This window comes from Lampris incognitus, chromosome 8 (genome assembly GCF_029633865.1).
Source record: "Lampris incognitus isolate fLamInc1 chromosome 8, fLamInc1.hap2, whole genome shotgun sequence".
Lineage (NCBI taxonomy): Eukaryota > Metazoa > Chordata > Actinopteri > Lampriformes > Lampridae > Lampris > Lampris incognitus.
Window position 1 is genome coordinate 31,541,942 of NC_079218.1, and position 18,230 is coordinate 31,560,171.

General features: G+C 41.8%; 1 protein-coding gene across 1 annotated transcript in view; it reads right to left on the reverse strand.

Moving 5' to 3' along the window:
- The window catches only part of nup98 (nucleoporin 98 and 96 precursor), an 83,708-nt gene that overhangs the window by 14,237 nt on the left and 51,241 nt on the right, over positions 1-18,230 (reverse strand). The window contains exons 18-31 of the mRNA XM_056284494.1: positions 17,525-17,638; positions 17,141-17,279; positions 16,400-16,577; positions 15,277-15,414; positions 11,251-11,496; positions 10,559-10,691; positions 9,947-10,224; positions 9,327-9,505; positions 6,243-6,517; positions 5,135-5,410; positions 3,989-4,146; positions 3,474-3,614; positions 1,137-1,294; positions 483-704 (exon numbers count right to left, since the gene is read on the reverse strand). Of these exons, the coding sequence (XP_056140469.1) occupies positions 483-704; positions 1,137-1,294; positions 3,474-3,614; positions 3,989-4,146; positions 5,135-5,410; positions 6,243-6,517; positions 9,327-9,505; positions 9,947-10,224; positions 10,559-10,691; positions 11,251-11,496; positions 15,277-15,414; positions 16,400-16,577; positions 17,141-17,279; positions 17,525-17,638 (2,635 nt within the window). The remainder of the gene's footprint in view (positions 1-482; positions 705-1,136; positions 1,295-3,473; positions 3,615-3,988; positions 4,147-5,134; positions 5,411-6,242; positions 6,518-9,326; positions 9,506-9,946; positions 10,225-10,558; positions 10,692-11,250; positions 11,497-15,276; positions 15,415-16,399; positions 16,578-17,140; positions 17,280-17,524; positions 17,639-18,230) is intronic.

Consider the following 18,230-nt stretch of genomic DNA (forward strand, 5'->3'; position numbering starts at 1 on the left):
GAGTTTGAGAGGATCTGCCAGGAAGAATGGGATAAACTGCCCAAATCCAGGTATGCAAAGCTTGTAGACTTACCCAAAAGTATTTGAAGCTGTAATTGCTGCCAAAGGGGCTTCTACAAATTACTGAATTAAGAGTCTGAATACTTATAAAATGAAATTTCAATTTTTGATTTTTTTAATAAATTTGCAAAAATTTCTAAAAACATGTTTTCACTTTGTCATTATGGATTATTGAGCGCAAGTTGATGGGCAAAAATGGCAGTTTTATCCATTCAAAATTAAATCTACAACACAATAAAGTATTCAATATGTGACGGGGTCCGAATACTTTCTCAAGCCACTGTATATAAAATCAATCAAAAGAATTCTCAAGACTAATGCAATAATAACATCTTCTTCAAATGTCTATCTGAATCTAATTTATATCTTAAACATTCTTAATTAACTGGACATAGTCTAAACTAGTTCCAGCTCTGACGTACGAGTCATCTGGTATGTGCAGCAGGACGAAGACGGCCAGATGCCAGAGGCCTGCACTCTCCAGCTGGGAAGCATAGCTGGTGTGGAGTAGGCCCTGCCTTGAGGCACTCAGGTGGCTGTAGTGGAGGGCTTGCAGCACCCCCCACAGGTGCCAGCTGAGCCGGTAGTCAAGACGCTCCCAGGTCACCGTCAGGGGATCCAGCAGCTGCTGAAGGCTATAGTGTCTGGGGCAGAGATAGGGGGCAGAGATTAGTTTCCATTGTTTCTTCAATCGTTATTTTTCCACGTATCTGTCCAAAAAGACATTTTATTGGGAGTACCCAATAAAATGGTGGTGGCAGCGTCATGGTATGGGGGTGCTTGGGGGTGCTTCTTACAATTAATGGTACCATAGTATGTTATTTTCAGTTAAATTTTTTGTTCACATCCCCCAAGAATTTACCAATTTTTTATTTTTTAATCTATTACAGAGGGGGGCATCATTGGCCCTGGGACCACTCACAGCAGAAATGTCCAAATTAACAACAAAGGACACCTTGTTCCAAAGTGTCCAGCTAATGTCACACTTTTTGTCAGGACACTCCAGGTTTTATGGGTCATTACAAAGGCCTGGGAGGTCCATGATAGAGTAGATTTGTAAGACTTATTTGGATTACCTGTCACTGTAGAGTTTGAGTAAGTGGAAGCAGAGGTCATACAGAGGCCGCTTCTTCTTGTCTTCCTCCTCCTCCTCCTCTTCTAAGCCTTGGTATTCAGTCTGGTCCACGTAAAGGGGCAGTGGGGCACAGGCGTACTTCCCACTCTCGTCTAGGCCCTGAGGAAAGGAGAAGAGAGGTAGGCTCGAAGCAGTCTTGTGGTGGGTAGCAACACGGGAGACAACTCGAGTTTAGATTAGCATAATTTGTTTTCTATAATCCAGAGTTTAGCTTTCACATTTCATACTTGTTTAATATTGGTGTACAGTGCATTGCAAAAGTATTCAATGCCCTTGACAGTCATTACTAATTTCTGGATTATAAAAGATATTCACACATCTGTTCCTGAACAATATTATTTTTGTGAATCCATAAACTCTAACAGCATGTTCCCAAAAACAAAATAAATTATGCTTTGCTGAGTTTTTTTAAATAAACTAAAAACTAAAATTGTGTGCTTGCATAAGTATTCAACCCCCACATATTAATACTTTTTAGAGTGCCCTTTGCTGCACTAACAGCCATGATAATCTTGGGTTAAGTATGTACAAGCTTTGCACATTCTTCTGGAGTGTCTTGATGCATGCTCAATAATCCAGGTAAGAAAATCAAAGAAGGTTGAATCAGTTCATCTGGATACAACGTTTATTGACAGATACATTTCATCACTCAACTGAGTGACATCTTCAGTCTAAACTGGCTGCAGATATCTCCACCCCCCGAGTACATCTGCTGACATCTTACAATGCTGTGATTGCAACTATTCCTCAATCCTCTGTGACATGGCCATCGAAACTCTACTTAATAGGCACACCCACATTTGCACGAGACTGGTCGTTGGTTTCGGCCATTAAACAGCTGTCGCCATCTTACAATGCTGTGATTGCAACTATTCCCCAATTCTCTGTGAATTGTACGCATGGCCATTGAAACTCTAGTTAATGGGCACACCCACATTTGCACATACCCATATTTGCACATTAAACTGGCCATTGGTTTCGGCCATTATACATCTGTCGCCATCTTACAATGCTGTGATTGCAACAATCCCTAATCCTCTGTGAATAGTACACACAGCCTTTGAAACTCTAGTTAAAGGTCACACCCATATTTGCATATGAAACTGGTCATTGGTTGCGATCGTTAGGCAACTGTATTGTACTGTATTGTTTATAACAGGTGGGGATACCTACAGTCAGTTTAGACTGGAGATGTCACTTAGCTGAGTGATGAAACCGATCCATCAATAAACGCTGTATATCCAGATGAACTGATTCAACTTTCTTTGATTCTTCTGGAGTTTTTTCTGGAGTGGAATTTTTGCCCATTCTTCTTGGCAGAATTTGTACAGGTCTTGCAGGTTGGTGGGATGGTGCCCCTGGACTGCGATTTTCAGTCTGTGCCACAGATTTTCAATGAGGTTGAGGTCCGCACTTTGACTTTGCCACTCCAAAACGTTCACCTTTTTGGTGCTGAGCCATGCCATTGTTACTTTAACCTTGTGCTTAGGATCATTGTCCTGCTGGAAGGTGAACCTTCTCCCAAGCTTCAATTTTATGGCAGACTGCAACAGGTTTTATTCCAATATTTCCCTGTATTTAGTTCCATCCATTCTTTGCTCAATTTGAACAAGGTTCCCAGTGCCTGCAAATGAAAAGCAACCCCATAGCATTATGCTACTGCCGCCATGCTTCACTGTAGGGAGGGTGTTTTTTAGGACGTGAGCAGTGTTAGGTTTGCACCACACATAACGCTTTTGAGTTTTGGCTTAAAAGCTCAACTTTCGTCTCCATCTGACCACAAAACCTTTACCCACATCCTAACTGGGTCTCTCTCATGCTTGGTAGCAAACTCCAACCGTGCTTTTATATGCATAGTTTTGAGCAATGGCTTCTTTCTTGCAACCCTCCCATATAGGCCTGATTTATGGAGAACCCGTGATATGGTTTACTCATGCACATTTACTCCAGTTTCAGCCACTGAGAACTTCTTTAAAGTGATTGTGGCTTTCCTCACCAGCCCAAGTCTTGCTCTGACACTTAGCTTTGAGGAACGGCCTGTCCTACAAAGCGTCTGGGTGGTGTGATACAGCTTCCACTTTCTGGCAATGGATCCAACAGTGTTCTGTGGGACATCCAGACACTTGGATATTGTTTTGTATCCTTTTCCTGCCTTCCGCATTTTAATCACTTTGTCTCTTTTATAATCCAGAAATTAGTGATGACTGTCACTATGGGTTGAATCCTTTTGCAAGGCACTGTACCTGTGATATCGAAATTTAAATTCAAAACTGCTCACCTGGAAGGCAGCTTCATACTTGGCAAGGGCATCAGCCACAGAGGCTGTGGGAGGTAACATGTACCACAGGTGGACAGCTACACATCGCTTCCAGTCCAACTCAGAACAAACATTCACCATGTACTCAGATGACTGCCATACCTGCATGGGCCAGACAACAAATTCAGTTAGAGGATTCTGTGTCAGTAAATAATCATACATAGTTACATGTACTGATGCATAACAATTCAAGCATTAGTTTAGACCATTTTGCACCCATTTGTACTGTTCTCTGTAAAATTACCTGAAAATAAATGGAAACAGCCTACACTAACCAACCTTCATCTCTGTACACTACCTGCACAGATATGCTGAATAAAACTGAACAATATGTAACCTGGGCAAGGTTAAGTTCTCCTCAAATGCTGAATAAATCTCAGCAAGCTGATTATTAAGTTAGATATTGAAAGGCTTAATTTCAACAACTCTTAAAATCTGTGCAACTCTTACACAAAAAGAAGTTTAACATTCCATACCGGTTTTCCAGCGAGGAGAGCGAAGATTCGCAGTCGCTCCTCAGAAAAGTAAGAGTCAGTTTGCATGCGGTTCCAGTCAGCAAGCTGGAGGGCTAGGAGGTCTCTGGAGTGCTGAGAGCCCATTGCCTGGGACAGCAAGAGGGACAGACGATGGTCTCCTGAAGAGTGGTGAAACATGGACACGTTAAAATTGATGCTCGGTTATTCGGAAGTTTATGACATAGGGCTGACAGAGCAGAATTCGCCATTGCAAAAATAGAAACACTTTATTCGTGTTTTTTCTATACATTCCTGGAATATATCCTCTGCATTTAACCCATCCTAACAATTGAGAGAAATCTGTCTGGTACCCAGGGACCAGCTCCATATCTAGAGCTAGTTCCTTGGTTAACAGCAATGGCAGGAGTGTCTCTAATATGCATGTCTTTGGAGCACTGGGAGGAAAGCCACATGAGCACAGGGGGAACTTGTATTCTCTACAGAAAGACCCAGTTGGGTTTGAACTAAGGACCTTCTTGCTATGAGGCAACAGTGCTAACCACTGTGCCACCATGCCAAAGATTCTCAAGGTGGCCAATTCTCCCAGGATTGGTAGTGAGTCTCTGGTACTATGTTCAAATGGGTGTTTTTTTAATGTATTTTTTTTTCTGCAAAAGCAATGCTTCAGCCAAGTTTTGTGCCAATGTGAAGTGGGTTCAACTAGCTGCAGAGGTTGCCATCATCAGCAAACAGTAAAGTAGAGCTGTCAAACACTAATCAAAGGCTTACACAACACAGGACTATCTAAGAACCAAACAACCATTCTACCATCATTTCTTTTGTTCATCATGGTTGCTGTTCTTGTCATAAACATAATTAACTGCCTAAGTGGAATGAAACCCTTTTTTTCCCCTTCATTTTAAAGTAATTGGTGGGCAAACAAAAGTAATAGTTGATGTCACTTCTGCCCCTCTGAAAAGTTGTTCAGCACTCAAAATCTGACAAAAGGAAGGCTGGCAAAAAGGCTAGCTTTTAAGCAGCAATGCTGCATCAAAGGTCCACTGTTTACTAAATTTAATTTTTCTTTACTGGTAAGTCTGATTACGAAGAATCGTGTGAACACAGTCTTGGATGCCTGCCCTCCCCTCATACTTTCCCCCTTCTTACCGTGCGTTTGAGCAAGGCAGCAGGCCTTACTTATGTGACTGCCTGTCAGATAGCTAAAGATGGCCTCCACATGCCCGTCTTTCCCGGCCAAGTTCACTTCCTCCTCCACCCGTTGAGTGGCGCCACGGGACAGCCAGTTTGAGAAGGTGCGCCTTCTCTCTAGTTGTTGCTGGTACTGTCCAGGGGCCTCAGCATCAGGCTCCTGATCATCGAGGCCCAACCTGCCCCAGAGGGCTTCACACAGGGTCCATACCTCGGCCCAGTAACACAGGACAACTGTGGTCAGAGATTGAGGAAGAAAGAGCAGGAGACAAAGAGGTGTCAGGTTGCTTTGGTGCACAGTATTAGTACACTGAATCAATACATCTAACCTGACAGTCTACAGCAACTTTTAAAATGAGATCTCTACCATCACGGAAACACCAAGGTATACTAGCTCACAATGGATTTTACCCTGATACTTGTAATTTAGTTTATAAAAATAAATTACATGCAAGTATCATGGTAAGATCCATTTTGAGATAGTATTTAAGATTTTTGTATGACTTACTTGATTGTAACAATATGTTTTATGCCAGACAAAAATTGATATGAGCATTATTTATAAAGAAATTATAAATGGACATGTGCATTATTTATAAAGTGAATTTCACTCAGTTAAAGCTGCAGTATGAGTATGGCTTACATACCCATGATTTATAATCAAAAAATTGAAATTTATGCCCATGAATGAGTTTTCATTTGAAATTAAACTTGAAGTCAAATGACATTTTTAATATTTGAAATTAAAACAAAAATCTACAAGTGTCTTAAAACGTAAAACCAATTCAAAGAACTGAGGTCAAATAGAATTGTATTATTAAAGGCCATTTTGCCTGAAATACTGAAATTATAAAGTCAGTGAGTACACATTTATAGTAAAGATTCAAATGTGGCTTGTTCTTCTCTCAAACCTGTAATAGCTCAAAAAGAGAACTAGCACTGTTCATGAAACAAAAATGTATTGCTAGGTTCAAAGTCAAACAACATTTAACTACTGTGAGGTGATTTTCTTTTTCTTTCTTTTTTTGTTTGGTAAAGTAGTCCATGTTTGCCCTCCCCTCCTCACCATCTCCATCGCCCTGTTTCTCCCTGAGCTCAGTGATCCACTCTGCGTACTCATGAAGGGCCGCCACTCCAACCTGTGGCCGAACCAGGGGACAGATGGTGCCCTGTGAAGTGCTGACCGTGCTGTGCTTTAGACAAATCTCCATGGGGCGCTGGAGCACTGCCTGGCTCTGGCTCTCCTCTACCTTATCTTCTTCCCTTCTGGTGCTGCTAACCACTTGAGGCTCCAAACCCACCACCTGCTCAACCACCACCTTAAAGGGGCTCTCTGTCAACCTGGTAGGGGAAAATAGTAGAGAACATATTTTTAAATACATTGAAGCATACCAAGCAACCCAACCATTAAGGATGGGTACCGAAACACAGTATTAAATGGGCATCAGTACCAAATTATTAAAGACCATAGTAGCAATAAGCTCCGATGTTAATAAATCTGCTACTGGTATTGGAGAAATCAAGAAAATAAATGTCCTATTTATTTAGGCTACATTAACATTATCTTGCACCTTTTGTCTCACCAACTAAGTTTCTAATTTGCAATGAGATTAACACATTTGTCTGATGCATTTTTGCTCTTTTGCATGTAAGGGTGGAAACACAAGTAATCTTTCGAAACATCTAGTGAAAGCGCATCAAATACAGGTGAAGAAACAGTTTTCAACTGCCTAGTTCAGGGGTGGCTAACCATGTGCCATGGAGAGCCATGTGTATGCAGGTTTTCATTCCAGCCGGACTCCACACCAGGTGATATCACTGATTAGCAACCCTTCAACCAAGGAGGAAGAATGTATCAGTGAAATAACCTGGTGTGGAGTCGGGTTGGAATGAAAAGCCTAGTTCATAGTTCATCTCTCGCTGCCCCATCTACCTCAGGTATATTATGTATGCTAGCAGCCTGGAGCCTAAACGGGGTTAACTAGATTATACAAACATGGGATAATGATTAAAAGTAACGCTCTATCCAGACATAAGACAATAAAGCAATATTAATTTTGTTCTTAATTTGTTTTGTTTTTCTCCTCTTAAAAAAATAACAAAAAGAACCTATAAGAGTACCGTTAAAGTATCGGGTTGATAAGCAGTATCGGTAAGAGTAGTAGTACCATTAAAATCTTAACGATACCCATCCCTAACAATCATAGAAAATAAGAAAAGGGAATCTAGTTCATAAATCATTATCCTTAAATAATGCTCCAAGTAAGACTTTACAATTTTAAAGCTAAACTACAAATAATGTTTGTCATCTATTGACATTGCAACTGCTCAACTAAGCACAGCCTTTCTAAGGATGTTACAGTCTTACGTAAGAGGGAGGATACCAAAGTAACTGCTTTTGGTGAAAGAGCGAGGAAACCAGATTAGGATAGGTGATGTCACCTATTAGAGTGCTATAACAGTAACAATACAATATAATCGGGGCAAATGAGAATTTATGTTTAATGTCGCAACAAGAAAAGTCACCCGAGTTTCCCAGTCCTCTGGACTGGGGCACCCTAAAGACCCATTTTTGTCCCTGGGGAAAACCCTTGACAGTTGAGTTTTTCTGCCTACAATGGAAGAGGGGAGGAAATGACAGAAGAGAGGAAAGAGGACAATGGAGAGACAGTCTCGGGAGATGGCAGGGGAGAGGCTTGTTTGACAAAATGTCCCCTTGTAAAGCAATGTACCGCAGTATGGAACCCCAAAAAGCTGAAAACTTGGGAGTTCAAATCTGTGTTTAATGTGATATGTAGTGTGTATGTGTGACATTAGTGGGAACATACCCAGTAATATTTCTTATCATCCTATAGTAACACACTAGAGGGTCCTTTGAGGATTTGTATCACTGTTCTTCATTGAACTATGTAAACTGAGTGGCCATGTAGAAAAAAACACATCATGGCCTGAAGCAGAAAAAAATGGAAGTATACTGGTGTTAATCTGCTTTCTCTTAGCTCTCACAGGGTAAAAGTAATGAAAATATATTCAAGTTTCTACCTCTAGACAGTTGATCAAATGTACTCCAGTAATCAGTAAATAACAGTACAAAAAACACAGGTAAAAAGTCACATAATGGTGTGTTTACTGCAGTTGATCTGTCCCACTAGGCTAAAGCAAACATATCTAAATTATCAAACATCAATTATAGGTAGAATGAGTAGGATTTGTATGTTGCGGTTTGTAAACACAACATGCAACATTGGCCCCTCCTCAACGACACCAGAAGCACACATCCCTGACCACAGTTGCCAGAACACATCCCAGTGTACAGACCAACTCCACACCGCTCTTAATTCTTATCCTCTCCTTCAGTGCTCGCCAGGAGGTGAAAGCCAACCCCAGATCCACTCTCGTTTTGGAACAAGCTTTGTCTACTTGGCATTTCGCCTCACTATATTTGCATCTTGTTGTAGTTTCCTCTCAGATGCATGCTTACGAGCTCGCTCTGGCACCTGGTCACTACGTTTTTATAGAATCCCGCTGCCCAAAGATTAATGCCCAGAAACGTCCCATACACAGCAAAATAAGAAAAATAAGAAAATGCAGGCAGAGGACAGGATCTCTGCAAGTACAAACACCACCACACATGTCTAGTGGGTCATAAGTGATGACTGAGAGGAATCATTTTTGTACGAGTCTATACATTGATTTTTAGGAAAATTCTACTCATTCTACCTTTAAGATCATTTCACGTAAATTTTACTTTTCTATTTTGACATGAATTTTGATAAAAGTATCTCTTTCTACATAATGGAAGAGGTTTGGCTATTTTGGTGCATCTTTATAATGCTTTTAATATGAAAATATCTACTTTTTTTTCTTTAAAATTTAACTATTCATCAAAATAGTAAATATGTGCAGCTCTTATATCATTATCCTTATTGGGCAGATCCATCAGCCAATTGACTTCATCTCACCCCTGATTAGTTGGAGAAAATCCAAGTGGATCAGGTAATTGTGACCCAAGAAACTCAATTTTCTTTAGAAAAAAAGTCTACATGCTTTTCTTAGTGTGCTGTATAAAGGAATACATGTATTTCAATATGGAGATTTGAGAGAAGAGAGCAAGAGCATGAAACTGAACATCAGAGTGCTTTCAACCTACTGGTTATTCCTGGCTGGCTTGGGAAGGAAGTCGAAGCACATCTGGGATTCTCCATAGTCCTGATCTTTCGCCGGCGGTCCACTGAGCTGTTTCCCACAGTGGGCCAGGGTCCATCCAGGACCCCAACCCACCCGAAATGACCGGCCCACATACAGCCCTGCATCCATCAGTAGACCACCCTGGGAAGTGTTTTTTTTCCCGAAAATTAGGTTAAGAGATAAAATATATAAAACACTGACTGTTTTGCTGGCTCAGCCAATATGGATACACTGTACGTACAGAGAAAAAAAAACACTGTCGGAGGTCGTATCTGACTCAAGGCCCTTGCTGCCTAGCATATCCCATTTCTACCCTATCTCCTGCAAGTCTTCATCAATGCATTTATTAAAAGCAGTAGCAGCAAAACAAAAATCTGAAAAACAGAAGCTTGTACTAGTTTTGCTTGATGCAATTTACAAATCTCTAGTACTCAATATGCCAAAAGCATGATGAAAGCAGACAAAGGTAATTCTGATGCTCAATGAACTTTCCAACATTGAATCACAAGCTTCTCACATGCAGCTGATTTAATAATAAATGTATTTTGGAGTTATTATTCACTAGAGAATCACTGCACCAACCTTTCCCAGAGTGACAGAGTCCTTGAGGGAAACGGGCCCACCCAATCGCCTGGCCCCCACTATCCTTACTGAAAGCTCTGGGGCCCGGAGAGGCAGCAGGAAAGAGGGAGGCCCTGAACCTTTGGCGCTCAAGCCAAATGATCTGCGGGGCTCAGTCGCAGCAGGGGAATTTCTGGACAGAGGAGTGGGTATCTTAGGACGGATGCCATCACGACCGTGACCATCAGGGAGCTGAGAGAAGAGGCTGGCCATGAAACGAGCTTGGAGGAAACCACCAACTACGGGGGAGAGGGAGGGAGAAAGAGAGTGAGAGAGAGAAACAGAGAGAATTAGTGAGAAAGGTAGACAAGAGTAAAAAATGAAATCAACGGATTGTGAGGGATTCAAGTATCCATGAAATTGGGAAGATGCAAGAGAGCAGAAGTACAGTGAGGAAAAAAACAAGGAATGAGAGTAACTGTAAGAGAGATTCATGGCCAACATAGAAAGATAAAGAGGAAAACCATAGAGTATTTGTGATAGATAATTTAAGATGCAAAATATCTGATAAGTGCGATAGAGATTGTGTTTGTCTTACTAATGGACGACCTGGGTGAGGTGAGGTTGTCTTACCAGAGGGCCTGCCCTGTGCTCCCGGAAAGAGATGGAGAGGGGAGGAGATGTCAACTGATTTCCTCATTGCCCCTTGCTCCTGAAACATGTCGACGTCCTCCTCATCCTCAGCAAACAGAGACGCTTTCATGATCTGACCAAACAGGAAAAGAATTAACTAGCTACACAATGATTCTCTCTCTCTCTGGTCAGTTGCTAGTTTGCTGGTGTAATTGGTCACAATATGAAAAGGGTCAACAGGCAAGCTGAAATCCACAATCTGCAGTCCTGCCAGCAAATTGTAATCCCTGTTGTGCTGAAATGTGTCCGCACCCCTTGGTGTGTACACATGTTAAGAATCTCTCCTGCAAAAGCCTTGTTTTCATCATTTCAATATTGTACTGTTCTCTTTTTCGCTGATATATATAAACTGTTTTCTGACAGACTTGGCTTAGCTGGATATTGTCTGCAATACGCTCACTAGCACGATGACTTATGATAAATAGACTACCCTTGACTCAAATGGCAACAGGGACAAAATGAGGAGGGCTATTTTACACAAGACTATTTTACTCTCGCTGAAACTATGAGTTGAGTCCCTGTAAAAACAGTTGTTTCAGCACAATAAGGATCACGATTTCCTGGAGATACTGACTCGACACAAAATGGAAGTTTCAAAATGCGACAAGAGGCAAAAAAGCTCCGACATCTACCTGGATGGTGTGTGGATTGACTCCCAGTGATGAAGCAATCTGGCTGGATGCTGAGATAGGGTCTTGCTCCATCTCGATCAAGCTGCCAAGCTGACCATTGCCCCCATCTAGTTCCTGAGGCATGCCCCCGCTCTCACCGTCTTCGTCTCCTCCCAGCATTCTCTCTGGCAAGGCGTTCTGGGTGATGTCTGCCATGTCGCTATCCAGCTCAGCCACACTGCCTGGCCGCTCCAGAGCTTTGTTGGACTGGGTATGCACAAAAAGATACAGACAAACATGCACAGACAGTTGTGGTTAAGTTGATGACTTCAAACTTGGTAGAGTGAGGTCATGTGGACATAAGGCTTTGGGGTAAGAGACCATTTATGGTCAACACTGATGAATACTATGGTTCAACTTTTCCTCTGTATTCATTCTAAGCATGGGAAAACAACATAAACCCTACAAGAAAATAGGATAGAGAAATTGGGTTGGGATTAAATTTTATTTTGATGTAATTTCTACCAAAACATAGAAATAAGTTCTCATTTCACTCATCACCATTTCTCAATAAACCTCAGGTAAAAACCTAGTACAGCGGGCATCCAGGTGGTGCGGCGGTCTATTCCGTTAACTACCAACACGGGGATCGCCGCATCGAGTCCCCGTGTTACCTCCGGCTTGGGCAGGTGTCCCTACAGACACAACTGGCCATGTCTGCGGTTGGGAAGCCGGATGTGGGTATGTGTCCTGGTCGTCTCCTCTGGTTGGTCGGGGCACCTGTTCAGAGGGGAGGGGGAACTGGGGGAAATAGTGTGATCCTACCATGCACTACGTCCCCCCGGCAAAACTCCTCACGGTCAGATGAAAAGAAGCGGCTGGCAACTCCACATGTATTGGAGGAAGCATGTGGTAGTCTGCAGTCCTCTCGGATCGGCAGAGGGGGTGGAGCAGTGACTGCGACAGCTCAGAAGAGTGGGGTAATTGGCCAAGTACAGTTGGGGAGAAAAGGGGGGGGGGGGACCCTAGTACAGCAACTCTAACTAAAACCAAATCTGGATTGATGACTTCGTGTCAAAAACTAAAAGCTTCCAACATCAACTTTTGAAAAATATATCAATGGGGGAACCCAGTGCCTGATAAAGCTGGTTCTCTCACCAAAAAAGGTAGTTAGATACATATTTCATACCAGAAAGTAAATGAGAAAATGAGACAATTTTAATAGGGTTTTCTACAAGTGTAATACATTTCTTATTAGTGTAATGCTCAAAAAATAAAACACCGTAGTGAAGATAGGACTTTAAGCTGATTTTCCCTCATCTAAAGAAATCGTAGATCTTGCTTTTTGCAATTTGTAGAAAAAAAAACTTACTTCTCTTCATAGCCGACTTTCAGATATATAGATATCTTAACACTCATCTACATATTTTAAATACTCTTTTTAAACTGTGTAAACCTATTTGGCTAACATAAAAAAAAGAATTTGAATTACACGTCATCTTCAGTAACTTAGTTGCTTTTATTTGTTGCCAGTTTGAAATAAAACACAAGTTCATATCACATGCTAAAAAAAACCTTGATAAACTTCAGGTATTTGAACTGCTGCAAAGAGACATCTGAGCCAGACTTCATCCGAGCTTCAACTCAGACTAGAGTTGAGAGAGGTTTGAACTTATACCACAGACACCCTCCATTAATATATTCCTATACAATAACATCTTGGCACACTCACTGTATGTTGCCTGATCAAACAAAATATAGTAGCAAAATATGGTCTTAGAGAAAATCACAGAAAAATACATACAGCAAAACTTAAGTGTTGCACAAGCAGAACAGGAATTCTCACACAAGTCATATTTCCCAATCTGTCACTAATCTGCTGTAAATATAATAAATTATTGTCTTTATGCATGCTCAATAATCCAGGTAAGAAAATCAAAGAAAGTCGAATCAGTTCATCTGGATACAACATTTATTGACAGAAACGTTTCATCACTCATCTAAGTGACCTCTTCAATCTAGACTGAAGAGGTCACTTAGATCAGTGATGAAACGTTTCTCTCAGTAAATGTGTCCAGATGAATTGATTTTTTTTTTGATATACTCTATTGATCCCAATAGGAAAACTATGCTCTGCGTTTAACCCATCCTAGCTGTGTAGCTAGGGGCAGTGGGCAGCCACTGTGCAGCACCCGAGGACTAACTCCAGTTCGTCTTGCCATACCTCGATCAAGGGCATAGAAGGGAGCATTAACCCTAACATGCATGTCTCCCACCCCCACCCCCCCACATCCATCCATTATCCGAACCGCTTATCCTGCTCTCAGGGATGCTGAAGCCTATCTCAGCAGTCATTGGGCAGCAGGCGGGGAGACACCCTGGACAGGCTGCCAGGCCATCACACAGGGCGTGCGCACACGCACGCACGCACGCACACACACACACACACACACACACACACACACACACACACACACACACACACACACACACACACACACACACACACACACACACACACACACACACACACACACTCATACCTAGGGGCAATTTAGTATGGCCGATTCACCTCACCTACATGTTTTTCGACTGTGGGAGGAAACCAGAGCACCAGGAGGAAACCCATGCAGACATGATTGATATGATATACTTTAATGATACCTGTAAGGATCTTTTTTCTTGGATTTGTCCCCTTTTTCCCCCCAATTGTACTTGGCCAATTACCCCACACTTGCAAGCCATCCCGGTCGCTGCTCCACCCCGTCTGCTGATCCGGGGAGGGCTGTAGACTACCATGTCTCCTCCAATACATGTGGAGTCACCAGCCGCTTCTTTTCACCTGAAAGTGAGGAGTTTCGCCAAGGGGACGTAGCGTGTGGTAGGATCACGCTATTCCCCCCAGTTCCCTCTCCCCCCTGAACAGGCACCCCAACCAACCAGAGGAGATGTTAGTGCAGCAACAAGGACACATACCCACATCCGGCTTCCCACCCACAGACACAGCCAATTGTTTCTGTAGGGATGTCTGACCAAGCTGGAGGTAACACGGGGATTCGAACCGCTGATCCCCGTGTTGGTAGACAATGGAATAGACCACTACGCTACCCGGACTCCCATGCATGTCTTTTTTGATGGTGGGGGAAACTGGAGTGCCCACAGAAAACCCACCGCAGACAAGGGGAGAACATGCAAACTCCACACAGAGGTCGACCTGAGTTGACTCCCAAGGTTGGACAACCCCGGGGTTCAAACTCAAGACCTTCTTGCTGTGAGGTGACAGCGCTAACCACTGCACCACCGTGCCGCCCATCTTTCCAACTTTCAACTTTCTGTGATAATGTGATAATTCAACTTTCTGTGATAACTGATTATTGTATCATGCACTTGAAACAACATAAACCCCATAAAATGAAATATAAATTGTTAATGTGAAAAATTTTCAAATCACCAACTTAAACAGTGGGTACCTCAGCATGTTCAATAGTTAACTTTTGGATTTTGATGAACTAAATGAACCCAAAAGAGAAATTTTCTTTCATCCAGTGGCCTGGGTCATCATGTTAGTGCAGCAAACTTTAAGCAAGTTGGGGTTACATATACTTCTAAAAGTAACCCTTGACAGGTAACACTCACTTTAAAGTTTCAAGAAACTAAACTTTGAATTTGAAGGGAGAAAAAAAAGTGATTATAGACTAAAGCCCCAAAACCCTTAGAACTAACAATTTCAAAAATATTTATGAGACAAAGTCTTATTTCACTGAAAATACAATAAACAATCAGACCGCTAGAGATATATTCTTTTGAAAACCAGTACTTCTATGGTGCAGTAAATTGAACTTTGTTGCACATATGTGTTTTATTTTTCAATGAAAACATTAAATTTTATGTTTCGCTGACAGGAGAAGAGGGCTTGCCCACTAATCGCTATGGTAGGGGAAACACTGTGATGTAGTTCAGAAAAGCCCTTGTTTAAAAACAGAGCTGATGATGGAGATCAGTAGGGATCTTTCTCAAGTGTAAATGGGCGCAGAATTCCCTAACTACCTGAGCCTGTGGCACCACATGCTGCTGGGAGGGAGGAATCTGCTGCGATGACATCTTCAGCTTCTTGGGATCAGTTTTGGGCGGGACCTCTTCTTCCTCATCCGACTCCTGAAGGCCGTATTTGGAGAAATGGGCCACCTGAGAGCGAGTGAGCGAGCGAGCGAGCGAGCGAGCGAGCGAGAGAGAGAGAGAGAGAGAGAGAGAGAGAGAGAGAGAGAGAGAGAGAGAGAGAGAGAGAGATAGAAAAAGGGGAGGAGTGGGGGGGAGATGGGGGGTTTAGCCATCCCAGTTGCGATGTCAAGTTTCATTCCAGATACATCCAAATGTCTTGAAAAAAGACTAACCCAACTTATGTGAAAACTAATCCATTAATAATAATAATTAATCAACTGAATAATAACTATCAATAATAATCAATGATAATAATTAATAATAATGCCATCCATTTTGGAATTTCTCTGCTACCGAACCGGTAATCCCCGTGTTGATAGACAACGGAATAGACTGCCATGCCATCGGGACACCCACTTTGTTTAAAACTTTTAACCAAGAACAAGAAAGACGTGTTGGCTAAAATGTAGCCAGTGCAGTCTCCCAATGTAACTTGTCCTGTAATGTCCCCCAAAGCAGATGTGTAGTCCAGCTGGCCAGATTAATTATGTCCTAATCAAATTGTAAATTATGTTTGTTTTTAACCAATGAATAAGTTTCGCTGCAAACTCAACAAACATCAACAAACTTTGAAGGAGTTTTCTTCAATGACTGCATCTGAGCCATCCTATAATGCACGTGTTGCTGGTACGACCATGTTTACAAGCACACGACTTCCGCATGTCACCGTGCCACTATGAAAGGGCACCCTAAAGACTTTGGATTGGTTTTGCAACGCATGTTTTTTTTTTTTAACTCTCTAATTGTTTCCACCCAGTTTTAGCAACAAAAGCTGGGAGATTGTCCTCAGTCTCTAGTTGAGCGAAGCATTTATAGACTGGTTTGTGTTTCTCCCTACAGTGTGCTGTGATCTCGTGCCAGGAATCAAAATAGATCTATACACTTTTCAGAATGAAACCAGTTGATGAATATTGACTCTCTGCCTCAACACCTTTCCCACTGCGATGCTCACCTCAAACACCCAGGAGCCAGTCTCTGGCCGGTACTCTAGGAAGCGGGCTCCCTGTTTGCGTGAAGCATTTTCCAGACGGCCTTCATAGCTCATCTCAGCTAGACGCTCGGGGCTCTTGATCTGAGTGCATGTTGTCTTGTCATTTGGCCATACACCATCCAGGGTCACCTCGGCCCTCCTGGAGGGAAATGGAGCAGAGGGACAAAGAGAAACAATGAAGCAGGTGTCTGAGTTCAAGAAGCCAATACATAAGATGCTTGATTTGTATTTAGAGGCAACCCAACTTTCAAGTACCCCTTGGACAATGAATAAATAAAAAGAAAAAAAGTCAAAAGAGAAAAAGAAAATCATATAGATTGTAAGGCATGACGTAACTTGAGGATGTAATGTAAGGCATGATACAATTTTGTTTTGCGCCAAGGTTTGCACAGCCAGCAATAAATGGTTTGTGTTTGGATGGCCCAGTACCAGTCAGTTGCCCAATTTTTAGGGACCAAATGTTCTAAAGCAGGAGCAGTAGACATTTTAGGTTAATTTTTGTAATATGTGACCAAGCAATGATGTGGAGTGAATGACAGGCATTTTGCAAACACACGTCTTTTACCGCCTACATAGCCACTTCATTCGGATTGAAAATATTTAATATTAAATTCATGCTGCGTTTGCATTAACTTAAAAAATTATCTTTTATCTATTCATGATGAGGCCTTATCAAAACAGGATTTACTTCCTGGTACTGACCTATTGAGCCCTTCACCCTCAGTAGGCTTGTTTTTGTCATCAGGATAGATGATGACCTCCTTGCGTCTGAAATGAACAATCTCATCAAGGTTCAGCCTCGTCAGATTCACCTCACCAGGGAAGAACACAGAGCCATATCCTGCAGGAGACCAATCACAGAGGGCAGCAATGAGGCATCCATCCAATCATGGGTCATTTACATAAAAAAGATGGGAAATTCCCATAAGTTGCCAGACAAGTTGGAAAAAAAAGCCAGATCAGAGACAGTAAGAGACAAAGCCAGGAAAGAGTGTGACAGAAACACTTAGATATGGGTGAGAGTTACACGCAAAGAGACATATATACATGTACAGAATGCGTATTAGAAATAGAGGGGGGTGTCACCTTTCCTGCCGACAGTGAAGTTCTCCACTACACATACTCCATTTTCATCCACCATCTCTGCCAGTTCCTCCATGGAAGGGATAGTGTAATAGCCCGACCGCCTCAGAACAATACCTGTCAATGGAATTGGGGATAACTCATTTTCTTCAACTGATAGTGACACACATCTCTCCTCCAAGGAGAATGTGGATAAGAAATTCTGATTCTTTGAGCTATATGATTACCCCTGACCTCATGATCTGATGTTATTTCACAAAAACTTGTTTGGGTCAATCCTTGACTAAGGGTGCTTTCCCTTCAAGTATTTTAAAATAACAAAAACACATACTCAAAAAGAAAAAAGAAATTAAAATCATGTAAACATCAGTTTCAATAGTGTTAAATGTATGTGTATCATTGTCATCTGATTGTGATCTTCTATATATGGATGTCTTCAATGCAATATGTAACTGAGGGCATTGAACTCATACAAGCTTATATGGAAATTATGAAATGTGTTAAGATGGTACTATCTCCTGTTTTGTGATCGTTTCTGGCTGTATTTAAATGACATTGTGGGTAGACATTAGCACCAACAAACAAGCATCAACTTTGTGCTTGTTTGTTCATTAAACTTATGGTTGAGTAGATAGCCAATGTGGGGATTTCCATAAAAATCATTGAAATTCTTCCCTTTTTAACATGAGAACACAGGGCTTCAATTACA